Genomic DNA, 19651 nt, shown 5'->3' with positions numbered 1-19651 from the left:
AAATGTCTTATATAATAAGGATGGATAAACTGTATTACTTTCACATCAAGCACAGCTAGAAAATAAGTGAATTGCAAAATTATGATTTAATGATACCCTCTTTCAGAATTCTCTCTCTCTCAGATGCTTGGAAAATAAAAGCCCAAGACCTCTGCTTCACATGCAACTTGATGGTGAGACACATCAGTGCCATTACTTTTCCTATCACTGAGGTGGACAGAGAGATGCATCTGACAGAAGCAAACAGGCAAAGCAAAGTGACAGGAATAAGAATGCCTATTCCTTATTAATAAAACAGTAATTTGAATTTGGACTAAAGAATAGCTAAAGGAAAAAAACAAATTAAGTTTTGTGTGTGTTTGGTATTAATTATTCCCTGGTTATGAGTTAACAGATGTCAATATGGAATATTTTTTCCAGAGAGACATTTGTCAGTCTGTCAATAGTATTTTGCTTAAATGACAAGCAAACACTTGTTAACGTCAATTGATTTATTAAGTCTTTACTTGCATCATCAAGAACAGGCTTCAAAAAAGGTTGTCACAGGAGCTTTAGTGAGAAAAGGAGAACAACAAACAATTTTAGCCTTTAACTGCCTGTATTTCAGCAGTACTTTGGAGTCAGCTGTTAAGTTCAGGACTACAGCCAGTCAATGGTAAAACAAACCTGCTTACATCTTAGTTTGCTTTACTCCTGTTTCTGTATTTTAGCTCCTGCCAAGAAGACAGAACAACAAAGGAAAGGCACGGTGTATAGCCAAAAGCCTGAGGAAAGTGTACGTAGTCCTACATCTGGGTCACATATCTCAAGTACATGTACCATTTATGCCATCATTAATGGGCAACTCCCCTATACCAGTAACCTATACAGTATTATTTTTATTCTATCAAGGCAACATAGGAGAAAAAGGTAGAGGATGCGACTTGCTTCAGGTTGTGGCTAAGATGCTTCTGGCCTTTGCTTAACTGTAGTCACTAAACACATCACGCCAAGAACCTAGTTTTTATATGCTCTCATAATTACTAGGGTCTTCAAAAATACAATTCAGCCAGCCTGACATCTGAAACTTGATGTTGACTCTCTCTCTGCAGTGTGTATAAAAAGGCTGAGAAAAAAAACCTGCAGGAATTTAGAAGTGTCAGATATCTGGGAAGACTCCAAGCCAAAGCAGAGGGCAGAGACTGTAACCAAACTTCAGTGCCCCAGACAGCAGATTTAGTGACTGGTTTTTTTTAGCTTTAGCCTTTCCACAACCTTGTTGAATCCTACAGTCATCATATGGTAAATGTAACAGTCCAGGTCTTCAGCATGAATAAAAATGCGCATGTGAGAATACTCAAGGATGAGGACTTCAGTGAGGATGGATGAAACAGGACTTCACACATGCAGGGGAGAGCCAGGCATCGCTCAGAACATCTGAAATACTGAAGGAAAGAACCTCTTCTACTGGACTGTGGGACAAAAAGGAGCAAAGAAGCTCCCACAGTGCCTCTCAGAAGCTCGAACATCCAGAATCAAGCCATCTTCTCCTTTCCTGTTACTACCTGAAAAGAGGGAAGACAGTTGATTTTCTGCCAAAGCAGACACATGGCACAAACTCATACAAACAAGACAGGCAAGAAGGAGAAAAAAGTCTGGAATTTAGATAGTGAAAAGAAAGGAATTCAGAACGATTGCAATGACCTGTCTGACCTAGGAAGTATTGGATATGGCAGACTGCAAACAAGACCAGCAGAGTACAAAAGGGTCACTGACTCCAGAGACAGCATTTCCATCCAAAAGCCAGTGGGTAACCCTTGCAACAAAAAACCTTTTTTTTTTTTTTTTTAAAGAATTATAGACACTGACAACAGCCAGATTAAACCAGCAACAAACCAGCCAAGATCTTCATTTTTCTCAAAAAACAATATCCCCAGCTTCACTAAATCAAATCATGGCATACCTGTATTTTTTTGCTTTAATACAAAATAGACATTTTAAAGACAACTAAAGAGAGAGAAAGAGATCTATTTCGAAGTGCAGTTGAACATTTCCTTCTGGAAGATTTCTCCTCTTGTAATGTCCTTAACACTGCCAGTGCCATATTTCAGCGGAAGTAAAAGACAGTGCTGCTCCATATTACAGCGCTGCAGGCTTTTTTTTTTTGTTTAGTCATTCCTCAGAGGCTCAATGTTGTTTGGAGACATTTACAACAATTAATTTGTCCCCCAAGTTCCCAAGAGTGGATTTTTATTTTCTCAAACAAGGTAGGAATCAGGCTAAAGGTTAAAGGGAAATGACTGACCGCATACAAACTGTGAATGCTGCTTTAGGCACAATGACTCTTGGCATTGAAAGCTTACTATTCATTAAGAAAAGAGAGGATTCATTCAATTATCTTACTGTATATTAGTAAACTAATGGACATGGTGTATAAGGAGAGGAAATAACAGACATTTGCTATCTTTTATGAACAGAACAAAATAGAACATGAAATGTTCATTTTTTTAATAGCTAGCAAACTTACATTAATACTTAACTGCAGAGCAGTAAGAAAAACAAGGGCTTTGATGTTAGGCTGCTGTAACCGCCAGGGCTGCTACAGTGTTCTATTATGTACCGGGATATCAGCGTATCTTCCCTAATCCTAGTTTGATTTCATACATATTCTTCATCAGTTACCAGTAAGAGAAGTTTTTCACGATGTGGAACTGAAACAGTATTGCTGGTGGTCACAGTGACATAATAAAGGCAAAAATTGGTCAAATGGAAAGGGCTGACAAGAAACAGTTTGGAAGTGACTCACTTAAACCTGGCAAGCCTCTCTGGGATAAGAGCTGTGGTACGACTGGTCACGTGCAGGGCTAGGTTCAAAACAACTAAAGTTAATAACTTAAAAATGGGCAACAGCATTAAATCTTGATAAACCCCACAATGTCTGTGGCCAACAATGGTGTCACTTATGTATGTGCATCCAAATCTGCTATGGACAGACAGCAGGTACCTTTCAGAAGCACCCTCCTTCCCCTGCACAACACCAAATAACAGAGTCCAGTGGGACCGTAAGCAGTCATCCTCCTTCTTTGTCCTGGAGTGCAATAAAGAGAACAAAAGGGAAATGCAAAGGAGATGTTCTGTGATTCTTCCTGCGAATGGAGAAAAGATCAGAAAAGGCGTTCAAAAGGCAGAGAGGAGGCAACAAGTGAATGAGGAATGAGTTGTGTTGCATTTAGGCTAAAGCATCCTGCATCTTTGGCCAGTCAATGCCAGGAATGGCACAGCTACAGCTGTGCATAGACACAAGCATAAATGACTGTTTCAGGTCCTTTTCATGCTACCTTTTACTTTGTGCCGCTGCCTCCATTAGCATAGCTTCACTAGCCCTGGTTTAAGCAGCTAGTGTTAAGCAGTAATATATAAGCAGAACATACATTAGAAGAAGGATACATTTACAAGTCAAATGTTGGGCATGCAGATGTCATATAGCTGAGAGCTACTGAAATGTCTTTTTGTTTTAAAATTGTTTAAACTCAGTAAGTTTCATCACCAAAATTAATACCTGCTGTTTGTGCTGTAGCAGACAGAAGAACCTATTTAGCATAGTGATAATCATCAGCTAAGTTGTGTGTCTAAGACTTTACTGCACCTGCTTCTCCAGCACTAATACAAGTTTCAGAACTAAATTACATCTCAGCCAAACCTTGATCATCATACAAAGCACGCACTGCAGAACAACTCGAACATGCACAAACAAATCTTCACCTAATGTCCTGAGAATAGCTAAAACTCACACAAATTAAGACAAGCATAACAGTGTCTAGTAGCATCAGACAAAGAAGGAAACTATCAGGTTTTCTAGCATGAATCTTAAGTCCCATCCTGCCTCCCTTCTGTCTCAGGCAAGATATCTTGCTTCTCTACTTCTCCAGGTCTGTGTTCTTTTAGGCATGTTAATGACTTGAAGCTTGTAAGGTCACTAAGTAGGAGGCGGCAACCCGTTCTCTTCCTGTGGGTCTTGGGAAGAACATAAACCTAGACCTCTACAAACAAAAGGTCAGCACAACCCAGGCCTGTGTGACTGCAAAAAGATCCAGGAAGAATGTTTTACAAATTGCAGGTGACTCTCTCTAGTACGACTGAGGTACTATGTGCCTTAAAAATATGCAAGGAGAGTTAAAACTGCAAAGAGCTTACAATTTGAAGTCATATTGTGCTTATTTTGTACTGTAAATTTTCTTTCTGATTTTGCCTTGAAATTTTGCTGCAAACAATATCCTCCTCTATTTGAAAAGTTACAACATTGTGTCATTTACTGCTGCACGGGGTTTACAATTACAGCAATGCAATTTTCACAGCCAGGTGGTACTTAGAGGAGCTAATACCACAGGCACAATGAGCGTGAGGAAAAGGGATGGAAGCACAGAAAAAAGAAACAGTAGATAAAGCCAGATCCACAAAAAGAAGCAAAATGTTGAAACTGGGACTTCATCAGAGATGCTTAGGTGCAGAAGATGGAAAAGATGATAAAAGTCCTTTGACAGATTTTCATTAGTAAAAAAAAAAAAATCTACAGCAACTGAAGTTCTGGCTACACACAAAAGCGTAGAGTTCGTGTTGGCAGGGGTGGTCGGCTGGCACTGCTCCAGTGCCTAAGCCTGATCAATACTCTCTCAGTAGATATTCTACTTCTGTCTGCAAAAGGGACCAATGACCTCAGCATGCTCACATGCATCTCTAGAAATAACTTCGACTCAATACACACAGACTAATGCCTTTTCCTGTTGTTCAAAAAGAAAAGAGCAACTGCAACTCCATCTGCAGAAGCAAGTGTTAGAATGTACCAGGTTATGATTTCAGCCTGTGAATGTTAATTAAACACAGACTACTATCCTGCCGTGCAGAATCAGATATTTCAGAAAATTTGAGCTTAAAAAAGTACAAATCGCCCTTCGGTATTAGCCATTTGCTTAATTTACATTTTCCTTCTCACTCTACTGTGGCAGTATACTGTTAGGAATAACGTTTTAAATATCTAAAGCTCCCTACAAATTCCACTTTAGGAGCCAGATGTTCAAAGTTCAGCACTGCACTGCCCAGCATTACCACATCTGCATTTCTCTGCTGAACTGCCTTGAAAAAGCACCCACTCAAGACTGACCAAACCCGAGTGTGGATCAGTAACTGAAATGTTGGCCCAGTGGTTCACAGTGAAATCACTTTCCTCTTGGATCACCCCTGTAGTAGCTCATCCTCGATGTTCACACCATTACCTGTATTTTTCAGCATACTATCCATAGTCCTGTAACACAGCTGCATTACTGCATGGGGAAGTTTGCAGTCCAAAACCAACACCGGGCTTTTTTACCTTTGGATCTGCAGTCAGCAGTTTGAATGCTTGATATACTTGTGCTTCTTTCACACCTCCACCAAGATCCAAGAAGTTGGCTGGCTTTCCACCGTTCAAGGATATTATATCACAGGTCGCCATTGCAAGCCCAGCTCCATTGACTGTAATTGTAAACATCAGTGCTTATATTTCACATAAAAGTATGTAAGATTTGTGAAAAGGCTTAAAAACATATCAGAACAACCACATAATATGGCCCAAAACATTACATAAATATTTATTTCTAAATAGGCTCAAGCATATCTAATGCAACAAATAATTCAAAATCTGGTGCCTACACACCAATGTTTAGGTTTCTTTATGACTGTATCAATTTTAGGACTTAGAAGTGCACCTTCCCTTAAGCATGTATGAGCACTGAAATAGTAATTGTGGAAATGCAAAAACGTCTGGTTTAAAGCAACAAACACCACAAATTTCTGGGAATAGTGATCACATCACAAGATGTGAAGGACAGACTGACTCCTTAAGCTCCTTCTCCCATCATTCTGATAGCAGTAGATGATGCATTACTGTAAAACAGATGACTAAATTTTGAGGACAGATATCAGATGCTCCTGAAAATGCCTTTTATTTTGGGTTTGCACCAGTTCAGAAGCATTCCCATGGACACGAACATCCTCTAAGCTAGGAAGAATAGGTGAGAATTATTTGTCCCCAGTAAGTTGTTCCTGCTAGACAACGTGAGGCTTCCGTGTCCACTGTAATTCAACAGCAACACCAAATACTGAAAAAATACAGTAGTGTTGCCAATTATTGTTTGCTGGTTTTTTTCCTTTTAAATTGAGATTAAAATCTCACTGTCACGTACTGAATCAACTGCAACACATTATGAGTATCTTCTAGATTAGTGGTTAAAGTACACATTCAAGCAATGTAAACTCTGGACATTTTCTAAAACCAGTCATTTCACCAAGCTGAGATAAAATGACTAATTCAATTAGATTCATAATAAAATGTACTGGCTAAAAGAATTTGTACAAAATGAAAATTATTTAGAGCATAGCTGACTTTTTACTTATCTCTTCCAAACAAAAGAGTAATTTCTGTTCTACAAAAACTGCAGGAAAATAAGAAACTGGTATTTTTCTTTTAACAACCAAGCAGCTTCTTTAGCAGCTTTCCTTAAGGGGAAATGGAGTTCAATATTCCTTTGTAAATGGGAATATCGTATTTTTACACACATGCTTTTGCAGTGTCTTTTAAGTAACAGTGTCTCATTTTTGAAAATTAATGATCAAATTTTGATGACTTCTCTTGTTTTGTTTTAATTAGTGGAAAGACTACTTGCATTAGTTTAAAAATTCAGAATGTAGAAACCCAGCAGGCTCCCCTCACCTTAGCCTGCCTTCCCTCTGACACCACACATGCCCTGCCTGTTTGCTGAAGTCTTCACCACAGTTTCAACACAATTTTAGCGTCATTCCTGCAAGAACTTGTAGAAGGACAAACCTCAGCAAAATAGACAGAAATACTGTCAAGGGTGGACTGAATGCCAGAATGTAAACAAAGTCTATACACTGAACAGGTATGAATTTGTCTTCAAATGCCTTTTGGATTTATTTGTTCTTACCAAAGCAAGCAATATTTCCATCCAGTCCTATATATTTTAAGTCATATTTGGCAGCTTCGTTCTCTATAGGCTCGTTTTCAGACTTGTCATCCATGGCAAATATTTCTTTTTGCCTAAATTCTGCATTGTCATCAAAGTTTATCTTGGCATCAAAACAAACAACTAAAGAAAAAAATAAAACAACACATACACATTTAGAGATTACAGTTAGTCAGGGCTTCTGAAATATTATGACTACTACAGCAGGGAGCAGGAGAAGGTTGCTTAGGGATTGATGCTGCTTCCAACATTTGATCAGCTGAAGTTCTAGCATTGAGTCCAGTAGAGATATAAGTTTTCCTCAGATCCTATATTGAGAAAAGGTACATCAAGCATCTCCACACTACACAGGCATGTGCCTTTGTCAAGGGATGATCTTCTATGTTTGCCTTAAACAAAGTTCCTATAAGTTATGAAGGCAGTGTGTATGATGTGGACAGGTAGTCTGCAGTAATTTCATAAGAGACTCTACTTTCAGTATTTTGGAAGTATGACAGATGTAACAGGTAACAGGCTAGCAATCCAATGCAATGTTTGCTAACGTGCACTCATTTATAGCTGAGCAACACAAATTGCTTTGCTTAGCCATATTTTTAATTTATAATGTTATTAGCTATACACACATTATTTCCCGAAAGAGTATAATAAAATAAAACTTTAAGCCAACGTATGTTAAAAATGATCAAAAGATGACTTCTAAAAAAGAAAATTTGAAAGTAAATGCAAAACTTGTTATCAATGTCAATGTCTGCTGTAAAAACAAATTAAAAAGTAGCTAAACCTGACTATATTAAATAATAGATACCAAAGACTAGCTAGTAGACATAATATTCTAATAAAAACAAACAGTAAAAAAACCCAACTGATTATTCACCTATGTATTGACTCATTATTTCTATGGGTTTGCATAGGCAAAAAACTCATTAGATTAAGATGTTCTAAGTAAATCTAAGACTATATACTTATCATTTCACTACTTAAGTAATTTGACTTGTACTATATCCAGACTAGAATTACTGACTGAAGTATAATTGATTTCACAAACCAGTTAGATTTAAGTGATTTTAAATGCTGCATCCAGAAAAATCTAATTGTTTTTCTTTCTGCTGTGCTTTCATTCATACTGCCATTGAAACACATACATGGTACGTATGTACCTGCTCATGGGCAGTGTAGACGTCTCTGCAGCTAGAGGCCAATTAGAATTAAAAATTACAATTCTTAGTCTTTGATATAGATCCCCGTCAATTAAAAATAAACACACAATCTTTTTTGGTGGATGAATACCTCTTTTTTTTTTTAAATATACAATTGCTTAACTTAGGAAAAAATATCTAAGCAAACAGCAAACAAAACATTTACACAAATAGGAGAGTCTCAATTGTATGTCTTCATTTGTATTGGGTTTTCTTGTTTCAGTTTTCTGATGTTGCTGGTGTTTTTGTGGTTTTTTTTTTTTTTTTTTTAGTACATTTGATTTGTAACCAATACCAGATTAAATTAAAAACAGGATTAAATTTACTTTCAGTGACTGCAGTTTCAGAAAAGCATTCATGAGTGCTTGTGTATAATAAATCTATCCTGGAATAGTCTAGATCTTACCTGGTCAACCATCAGGTGGAAATCTGCCAAAAAGAGAAATGTCTGAAGTTCAGAATATGCTTCTACTATATTAGAACTGCTTTAATTTTTTTTTAACACTGAACTACGACTTGCACTACTTTTATTCTTCAAGCTTTCAGTTCCCTAAATTGCTAAAACAACTCAAAGCTAGAGTAAAACTGCCGTTTCAGAGCTCTGTTTACCTGAGACATGAACATCCTCAATGTCACATTAATAGAATCTCATTTCTATAGAACATTCATCTTTAACAAAGGCCATGCTGTACAAAGTATGCAGGAAAAACACCTATTAATATTTATCAAACCATTTTCACCATCAAAAGCACATTGTTACATGCATGATAGATTATCCAAATGAATTTTTCTTCTAAACAAGTATCAAAGACAGCTCTAACACTTATACTCATGGAGTACTTCTGTTGTTTTTGCTAGCAGTTACAGAATTTTTGTCATCGGCTAATTCAACAGCTTACACTGAGAGCAAACAAAAAACCCCAAAGAAATTGGCAGTTACAGGCTTCTGACCCAGTATTGTTAACAAAGAATTCGCTACAAAATTAAACAAAAGGAAATACATATGACAACGTATTTTATTATGGAATTCACACAAGTGAAAAGCACAAAACACAGCAAGAAATAAATCCATCTTAACCATTACTTTGACAGGAATAATCATCTTCATACAGAGACTTACATTTTATCATCAGAAATAACCGCATTAAGCTACTCAAACATTCTTCCATTTGTTTTATCTTTTTTCTTCTTTAAGACATTTCAGACAGAGAAACTGCTAGCAAAAAAGGAAGCACAGGAAGACTTCTGTGCATGTCTGCTAGTAAGATGGCTTTCGCAGCTTGAAACCCACTCTGCTTCTGCTCCTCAGCTTCCTGGATGCGAAACACATGGGGAAAAACCTCGGAGAAAACAGCATAAAAACTCCTACCATCCTTCAAATTAAGCCCTCCTCCCTAAATATGCACAGCCATTCCAGAAAAGCTAAGTTGGCAATTTATCCAAATCCATTCTTTTTTTCCACAATGCCACTTCATAGTAGTCTAGCAAGGACAACAAGTTAGTACCACTGTGGCTCTTCAGGACCTTTTAGGACGATCAGTTGTGTTTCCTCTCATTCCCAACTGTCCTTTCCTTCACTTGCCCCTACTTGTCTGTTTTGCTACCCAGACAAATATGTCTTCAGCACCTCAATGATGCCCCGATTTTGTTCTCCGACAGCACTGTCTCTGCCCTTCTCACTTCCTCCTCAGTGTCTATACACACATCTACAGAGTCCACTCACTAATACCCAAGACCTACTTAAAGGTCTTCCTTGCAGGATTACATGGCTGAGATGATGCAGGTACTGAACAGGGGATTTTGTCCTTTGCTCTGCACAAATAAGAGAATAGTGCAGTGCTTCTATACTAGTCATCTGAGCTAGTTTTTAACCAGCAAGGGTGAATACCAGAACAGCCTAGTCCTGGCACAAAGAGCTCACCTCAAGCTCATTTCTCTGCTGATAGAAGGCAATTGTCATAGATGTCCCAATTTGGGACATCTGACTGAGCAAAAGGACTACTGGGTACCTTCCATGCTGCCCTGTCGTGTTAAGGTATCTTGGTCAATTATTCTGTGAAAAAAATTATTTCAGTAAGCTTTGAGGAAAGAAATTTTGGTTTTAGAGTATCAGTGGTCTTGAACCCACAAATTAAACCTTGTAAGTACATCAGTCACAGCAGACAAACGTCCCAATGAATTTCTTTTGAAGTGAACATCATAATCCGCAGGAAAGTTCCAGCAGTTTTTGTTGCACCTATTTTAAAGGTCACATTCATCCTCAAAAGACCAGAAGTGTCACGTGTTGCACACTGCTAGAACTTCAAAAATCCATTCATTTCACAAGGCCCTATTTCACTGTTGTATTTTAACTTCATTGTGCAACACAAAATTAAAATGTCCTTCTTGCCTCATTCCCAACTGATTCTAATGAGGCCAGAGGATCTATTTAAATGGTGGGGAAAAACAACAGCCTATTGGGTTCTGAAGGCAAAATTTCCATTTCCATTTAAAACTCAGCGAACAATAGAACTACAACGGTCAACAGCAGGGCTTTTTGTTTCTCTCCCCCGGTACGCATTTCACAAATTGCATAAGAACCAATGGAGCTACAGTTGCTAAGAATTTGGCTTACATTTATTAAGCCGAGTAGGGGTTACAATGCAGAAACTATTGATTCAATGTGCACATTATTATGGTACTTCAAATGAGCTGGAAATCTGAGCACACAGTGCTGTGAAAGATTCTCAAATTAAAAGAGTTAAAGCATTTGGTGGAAATCATTCTCATGAGGTAAACTCTGTCCAGAGAGCTAAAGGATTCTGGTAGCAACAACACCAAAAAACCCCAACCAAGAAGGAAATTGAAGAAGGTCTGCCATCAAAGCAGAATTCATACCTTTAGGGCATCAGTATGTTCTTCTAGCTTAGTTTAACCTGAAATCAGTTCATTATGTAAAAAACTTGAACACACATTTGATCATTATTATCACTGTCTCTGAATTACCCTCATAGACTTTACTAGAAAAGATATTCCTTTTTGTATTTGTTTTAAAAATGTCACTTTCCAATAGGGCAGTTTAGTGTCCCAGACCCTATTTTACAACAGGGCAGCACCTTTTAAGATGTGTTAATAAAATGGGGTGGGGCAGGATTTATTTTACAACTTTTAGAGCTTTTCAGAGTTCACTACCAGCAGAATTTTCCTTTTAAGCTGTGCACAATTGTCTGCCAATTCTTTTGCTTTTGGTTTGTTAATAAAAAGTGAAAAACAAGGTTGGACAACTGGAAGAGACTGCATAGTTTCTAGTCACAATTCAGCTTCTGAATTCCTGACCAATTGAGTCAAAAACATGGATTTTTAGTGAAAAGCTGTTTATTTTGCAAACTAGCTGTGGGCACATGCAAAATATTTTAAAAATGCTAATTCTTTCAATTGGTACTGACTCCGATGAGGAACTTGTGTTCTTAACTGACAAAGCAGTAATCTTTTTCCAAAAGTTTCCAGAACAGCAATTAAACAGCCACATTCCTCATGCTGGATAAAATGAGTAAAAGCTTTCTCTTTCCATCTTCTAATTTCCACTTCAGCCTGTAGGCATATCTTATACAGTTGGTATAAAGCTTGTCTTTCTTGGCAATCATTGGTAAAGAATACTCAAGAAACACCAAGCATTTCCCAATGTCAAAGACTTCTCTCAAATCACAAAATAATACTGTAGGTAGGGCCTCTACTAGGAAGTTACTACTGCTCGTGAACTGCAGCCTTTGACACTGAAGTCTCAGCTACCTCCCCCTGAGCTCCGCAACTTCTCATCTTCATCCGTTTAAATCAAAGACAAGAAATAAAAAGGCAGGGGGAATGAATACTGTAAAATATTGGCATTAGGAATGAATGCATGGGTAAAAATGCTCTACCATCAAATGCAACAGCAAGATGGTAACTATGATCTGCCTGGATCAGCCCTACTCTGTTTCAACATAGCAAAGCCATCTTTAGATCCTCCTCTCTTCGCCTTTGTCCAAGTTAGTCACACAAAAATGACAAAAGAGAGGAAAGGTTTCAGCTGGAAAACCAACTACTAGAATGATGTGAAAGCTAACACAGCTCCATATTTTTACCCTATACCTTCTTAGCCCCGTATTCATGGTGGAAGCAGATCAATGATCCTTCTTCTTCCCAAAGGATGAAGCTAAGTGTCAGTTCCATCTGGAATTTCTCCTATGCTCTAGTAGGTTGCAGAGTCATGCAATTACAATTTTAACTTACCCATATGTTTACAAATGTAAAATAACAAGTTTGTTTCCGCACAATCTCAGAAATTCTAGCAGCATTAACAACACAAAACACTGACACAAAAAAACGAAAAACAGTACCAAGAAAAGCCCAACTTTATACAAAGAGCAGAACATGTTGCTGTTTCTCACCAAGCATAACATGTAGAAGCCAATACTTCCAGTATTTGGATGAAATAACAAAAGGTATTGAAATGTAAAATCTGCCATGGGAATATTTATGAATGTTGCTTAAATTACATTACAAAATGAAATTAATGCAAAGCTGCTGCTACAGCCTTCTATGCAATTTAATTTATAGTTTGCATAAATAAAGAATTATAATGCATTCATTTGTTTTCTTCAATTTCTTACCTTGCCCTTCTGGAGTTTCACCAAAGGGATTAACTTCAACCTGAGTGGCATCAATTTTCAAGAAAAGATTATACAGCTTCTTAATTTGATCTGCTGCCTAAATTTGATCAAGCGATTTACAATTACCACATAGAAAAATAAAAGTTAATGTTTTCAAGGCAAAGGTAAACCATTATTTATTTTTAATGCATTAAATTGCACATTAGCTCTAGATAATTACTGCTTTTATTTCTGTTTTCTTAATCATACTTATATAGTATCTGAAATAGCTATAACATAGCATTATGATACTGCATAACATTCAGTAAATGTGCATTTAAAGACTACATGAACTGGAGATTTTCTACAAAATAAACAGCACAATTACTATGACAAGTTTAATTTGAAAAGTGCCTAACAGTTCATAACTACATATTCTCCGCTATGCTGAGATCTAAGTTGCATTCACGTTAATCACTCTAAATTCAGAAACCATAAAGCAGTATGTGCACATTAGTGACTTTAGCAAAAATATGCAGCTCTCTTTCCTACATCAGTCTGAAATGTTTTCTTGAGGAAATTATGTCAGAAGCATGCTTGTTTACTCTTTACAAGATACTCTTGCTTGTTCCTTATTGTTCCTCACCATCTATCTCTGTGACTGGTTCTGTGGCTGTAAGTATTGTGACTGACTGCTAACTTCTAAGTCTCTTGTTCTTATAACATTCTTCCATTAATAGAACAACTTAAACAACAGCAACATGAACGTGCATTAAAAAAAAAATCCCTTTGGTTCATTACACACTGACAACCTATTAGCTGAAATAAGTTTGCAGATGAAGGAGTACAGTAATAAAGAACCATTCAAATTTGTTCCTTCATTACTGATCAGTTAACTGAAGTACATAAACCAAAAATATTTGGGTCCTCTCCTAATAAGCTAACTGAATGAGAATATAAAACCTGAATAAAAACCCCACAACATCATTCATAAGAAAGAAAACATGACAACATGAAAGGCTCAACCCCAACACTGCACAACATCAGGGAGAACACAGCTAGCAGGTTGAGGGATATGACTATCTCCCTCCACTCAGTGCTGGCAAGGCTGCACCTGGACTCCTGTGTCCAGTTTTGGAACCAACACATCTAAGACTCATTAAAGAGTTACAGTTTGGAAGCGGCATACACATTGCTTATGAAGTCTTCCCTGATCAAAAGTCATCAGCTGAAGCATCTCAGTGGTTTTGACTTTAAAAAAAATTATCAGTTCTAAATCTGCACCCACCAAGGCAGCAGTTTCCTTGACACGGACACTGGTTGACAAACTATCCCAACACCATGTGGGTAAGGCTATCAACAGTGACATTAGGGAGGAAATGTCCCACCGTGCAACCCCACACTGATGCTGGGCAACCTGAAAAGCTGTTGTTTCCCTAGTACACTGCTATAATTGTAACAGATCACCAGAATTGCTTAACTTTTATTAAAGGCTGCTCCATCTTTCAGCACCTCCCTGAACCAGGCAGCTTAATGTCAACATTTCTCTTTCTCAAGGTCTACAAGTACTGAACCTCTTTGAGGCAAAGCATAAAATCCCAACCCAGAAATAGTGAATGTGGAAGTAAACACTAGGATTTATCTGAATAAAAACTATGTGCCTATGCTTCAGTAAATTCCTCTGAGTTGATAGCACAAGGAAAGAAGTGCATTCGCTGCAGCATTATTTAAATGTATTGTTGAAATTCCATATATTGCTGTTAAGCACCAGAACTCTTCAAGGGTTGAAAGGTTCTACATAATCATTCCTCCTCATTAGATATACAGATAAACCTTCAAATGTGTGTTAATCAAGTTAATGATTATGCATTTGTTAATTGCACTGTTGGGATAGAAAATAATTAAAACTGCTGCATTAAAAATAAAGGAGTTCTACAAAAATGACAGTTTGATGCTATGAAAAAACAGGCAAAAGTAGCTTAAACAATCTTTCTCTTCCCTGCAAAATGATTCATAAAGGCAAAATATCTTGCATATTTGTGTGCAATATGGAATTCCAATATATATACAAAAGAGATACTGAAAGAACAACAAGCTGGCAGCCTTTTGGTTTTGAGTTGAAGATCAAAAAAAAAGTCTGTAATTACACAGAGAGGTACACTTTTACATCTCTGCATATTAAGGGCAAAATTTTCCAAAAAAGCTCTACCTGTGTAATTCACTGAGCTCCAGTGGAATTCCAATGAAATCAAAAGAATCCCACGTAGTGTAACAGGATGTTGTCATCAATTGCTTCAAAGACCAGGGACTTTCACTTCAAATTGCTAAAGCCTGATGACAATTATATGGGTGCAATTTAGTATTTAACATGCCAAAACAATGCTGATCTAATAAACACCTAGCCTTTCACGTCTAATTGGAAAGCATTTATCATATAGCTGGGCTAAAATGTCTTCAGTAAAAACTAAGGGATTCAAGTTACCTGCTGTTGCAAAAGTCCTTTAAATCCCAGATTTTTTGCCATCTGCAATGCCTGACAATCCTTTATGCCTTCAAAAATATCTATTTCTTCCTGTAACAATAACATGCATAAATGTAACTAAATATTCAATCTGAATGGAGATTCATACTTCAAAAGGAAAACACCTAGTATACATTTGCAAATTAGTAATTAAAGAATGGCTGTTTGCCAGAGTTCTGAGGCTGAGGCTATAGCAGCTGCCTATAGGGTATGTTATAATTACCACACCAACTATGAAACAGTCCTTCCAAAAAATATATAATTCTTCAGGGTGGCATGCTGACAAGACAATGTGACACCAGTTTTCACTTTTAATTACTGTACAGATGGCGTTGACGAATATTTAGTCTGTTAATTTTTATGACATCTTCTGGAGTATTTTCAAGGCAATGGTGTCACTGCCCAATAACACTGTGAAGTTTATATAATTTTAAAATGCACATTAAATATTTTTACAATTTTTGAATAATTATACTTGATTGCATCAGTTATTTTCCCAGATGAGTAACTTCTCTACTCATTATCATGCCATAGCAACATAAAAAATACTTAAATGTAGTCATCCTTAAGAAAGCAATTACAACAGTTGGCTTTCAGATGCAAAAGTCATCCAGGTACAAAGAAATAATTAACAACTGTCAATTAGAAAGAGACAACCACAGAAAGAATAACCATATTGGCACTGATCCATCTGTGAGAAAACTGTGTACCCTCCTGAAACTCACTCATAAAACATTTCAGATATTAAGTTTAACATCTCGTTTAACAGCCAGACTTAAGCTCTTTTTCTAAATTGAGCTGGAGACAACAAACACTAACAAAATCAGGTGTTAAACATGCTTCAAAACATGCTTCATTTATCTACTAGATGACAGGTCTGATCCCATATTTGGTGAAACACAATTTTTATGGTTCTTATTGTCTTCTTTCCACACATGGAAGAATGAAAAATGGAAGCAGAAAAGGGGAGGAAAAAACCCCCATATTCTTTTGGATAACTGACAAGGAAAATTTTTAGTCTAAAATATTACTTGCATACCTTAAAGATAAGTTCTGGGCTAGTAACTGCAACTTCTTCTATGTCAACACCACCCTGTGGACTGCCAACCATAACAGGTCCATTGCAGGCTCTGTCCATCAAAATTGCGAAGTATGTTTCCCTGGAAATATTCAGTGCTTCTGCAACCATCACCTAAACATGAATACGAGGAAGAAAAAAAACCAACAGATCTGGCTGGTCCGCCTAGCTGGTGACACTTAATCTGAATATATCTTTGCTTCCTTGAGGTTTCAAGAGTAGTGAATGTTGTAAAATCTTTTGCAACGTAAAAAGCAATTAAAAATTAACAGAACCAACGAGGGACAATATTTCTGTCTGTTGTGATCAAGCAGAGAACGTTGTAGCTCATGTTTTCTGCATTGCCTTAAAATGCAGCTGTTTGATACTGGCTAACCTGAAAAGGAACATTTGTTTCATTGCTTTTACAAGATACTACAGCCCAGTGATCTATTTTTCCCCCCGAGAAATCCTCTTTCCCTAAGTAAGAGAATCCCCCGATGCCGCTGTTCTCACTGGGGCACGTAACAAGCAGCGTAAACCAGGAATGCCTAATTGTTGGGTTTTTTTCCAAGAGACTCAGAGCTGCAGCTGTGTCCACAAAGGGCACCTCCGTATTACCTTTTTATTCCCAACAAGTACTTTAACATGCTGTCCTCAGGAAAACTTGAGTCACAAGGGACTACAGTCTTGCATAGATGTAAGAGAGGGTACGTTGGCTTTCTGATGCATCACATCAGTAGCACCGTTTCTTACCGGTAAAGCCTCAGGCTTAAGTTCTCTCTCTCATTCTGACAGAAGGCCATCCTACACTTACAATCTCAGCACTGAATTCCTGCCCTGCTGTGCTGGTTCTGGCTGGGATAGAGTTACTTTTCTTCATAGTAGCTGGTACGGAGCTATGTTTTGGATTTGTGCTGGAAACAGTGTAGATAATAAAGGGATGTTTCCATTATTGCTGAGCAGTGCTGACACAGAGTCAAGGCCTTTGCTGCTCCTCACCCCACCCCACCAGCGAGGAGGCTGGGGGGCACAAGAAACTGGGGGGGACACAGTGGGGACAGCTGACCCCACTGACCAAAGGGATGTTCCATACCGTATGGCGTCATGCTCAGCATATAAAGCTGGGGAAGAAGGAGGAAGCGGGGAACGTTCAGAGTTAGGGCATTTGTCTTCCCAAGTAACCACGTGATGGAGCCCTGCTGTCCTGGAGATGGCTGAACCCCTGCCTGCCGGATGGGAAGCGGTGAATGGATACCTTGTTTTGCTTCGCTTGTACACATGGCTTTTGCTGTACCTATTAAACTGTCTTTATCTCAAACCATGAGTTTTCTCACTTTTACCCTTCTGATCCTCTCCCCCATCCCACCAGGGGGAATGAGTGAGTGGCTGTGTGGGGCTTAGCTGCCAGCTAAGGTTAAATCATGACAACCTCCCTAAGTATTTCCTAAGGAAACGCATTTGCAGATAATTCTGCCATCCAGCTTTTCACTTTTAGTTTAGAGACAGGCAGATGCGTAACCTTCAGATACTGGCACATTCTAGAAACATAAAAATTTATTTTTCCAAGGAACTACTCATTTCTATTTATTACTATAAACTACAGAGCCCTTTCGTACCAATATCTGACAGATACCTCACCACACAACAGAAAAGATGATTCAAATCCTACATGGCTAGAATCCACAAGTACTCACATTAAAATTGCGAGGAAAACAGCCCATATAATTCCTGTGTTACAATTTTTTCTCTCCTCTCCAAAATCGGCCAAAGCCGAAGTCCTTTCAAATTTCAGTATTACTGAAGGTAATAACTATAGGTGTAACTATAGCTTCCTCTTCATCTGAACTGTTGATTTTTGCAGTAGTGTAACAACAGCTATTAAAGCAATTTCAGAGATGAAGTAGTTTTACACTTGGCAAAGGACTCTCAAAACTTTGTTTTGACTCAGGGATACTAAATTCCCCCAAATGTTCTTCAGCTTAAAAAAAAAAAAGCATATGATCATTACTAATCGTTCCTTATGATCACAACAGGTGCCATAATCTCAGGTGCAAAGACTGTAGTTCTGCTCCGCATTATGGTTTTGCTTTTCAACCTCAAAATTGAGCAGCCACCTCTGCAATTTAATTAGTACCATAGCTTCTCCTGACAATCAACTACATTCTTCTTTAGCAGAGCTACTGTTTTCTATCTTCCAATGGAAGTAGTAGAAATCAGGAAAAACACTTCCCTAAGATTAGTATCATTAAGAAGGATTAAGTGACAATGTCTTTCTAACGTGGTCTGTTTATAGAGCGACAGTTTTGAACAATAATTGTAGGCGAAGCTTATCACTGAATGAAACATAAGGCGAAATTCATTCTATCAGTCAGCAGTTCAAACTCCTTAGATCTGAGAGGCATGTAGACCTGCAGTCTTAAAACTCTGCCTACCAAGCAAGATGTGTTCCATCAAATAAGTATTCCTGAGGTTTTCATAGTTCAAGGACTATAAACAAGAAAGATGCACTATACTTTCACTCAAGTCAGTTATTTTGACATTCTACTCTGGAGTACATAAGAAAGAATGTACTTACCTTCTGCCAGGCTGTACATCTTAACAGGAAAAAAAAAAGTAAGAGACAAGGAATTAAATAAAGCCCTCTGTGCTCAGAATGGAAGGAAAGATGCTCTTTCTTTATGGGTTTTTTGACTTGGAAGAAATTTTCTATACAGTAATTTTGTTTCCTTCTACTTTTACCTTGCTTTATTCATAGAACATAGGGTGATACAAAGGAGTTGTTCAAATAAGCAACTGTTCAAAAGCAAACTAAAGAAAACTAGGGTGAAGGAGCACAACTAAGAATTTAGAAAACTACTGTACTACTTAAAAGCATCTGCCTATTTTAGGCTACTATAAAGGAATGCTAAAAGCCAACTTCGGAAACGTAGCTCAGCTACCTGCCAAGGTCTGTCAAATTAACATGCAAAGTTATGGAAAGCATCCCTGATTTGCTACTACTAGTCTTTTTACCTGCATGTATGTTTTCACCTTCTTACATATCCTGCATCAGCATATCTGAAAAATGCGAGTCAATCGCTTTAGACATAGGTGAAATAAAACCAGCTGGTCCTACTGGATCTTGTCCGAGTTGTTCAGTTTCCAGAGTACTCAGGACCAGGGCCAGACTTAGGATGGGAATCCACTCAAGAAGTCTTGAGGAACACATTGGCAAGCACAGCAGGTGGAACTTACATTATTAAATCAGGTATCTTTTCAACTGCTACTTC

At 37.8% G+C, this 19651-nt stretch overlaps 1 protein-coding gene across 1 annotated transcript in view; it reads right to left on the bottom strand.

Moving 5' to 3' along the window:
- SUCLG2 (succinate-CoA ligase GDP-forming subunit beta) overlaps nt 1–19651 on the bottom strand; it is a gene marked incomplete at its 3' end in the record, with an annotated part of 131613 nt that overhangs the window by 48625 nt on the left and 63337 nt on the right. Inside the window, exons 5-9 of the mRNA XM_082004753.1 lie at nt 16362–16514; nt 15284–15373; nt 12823–12919; nt 6960–7121; nt 5345–5487 (exon numbers count right to left, since the gene is read on the bottom strand). Of these exons, the coding sequence (XP_081860879.1) occupies nt 5345–5487; nt 6960–7121; nt 12823–12919; nt 15284–15373; nt 16362–16514 (645 nt within the window). The remainder of the gene's footprint in view (nt 1–5344; nt 5488–6959; nt 7122–12822; nt 12920–15283; nt 15374–16361; nt 16515–19651) is intronic.

The sequence above is a fragment of the Phaethon aethereus genome (genome assembly GCF_964289735.1).
Source record: "Phaethon aethereus genome assembly, chromosome: 11".
NCBI classification, from domain to species: domain Eukaryota; kingdom Metazoa; phylum Chordata; class Aves; order Phaethontiformes; family Phaethontidae; genus Phaethon; species Phaethon aethereus.
Note: the sequence above shows the minus strand (reverse complement) of the source record. Positions and strands in the feature narration are given on the sequence as shown.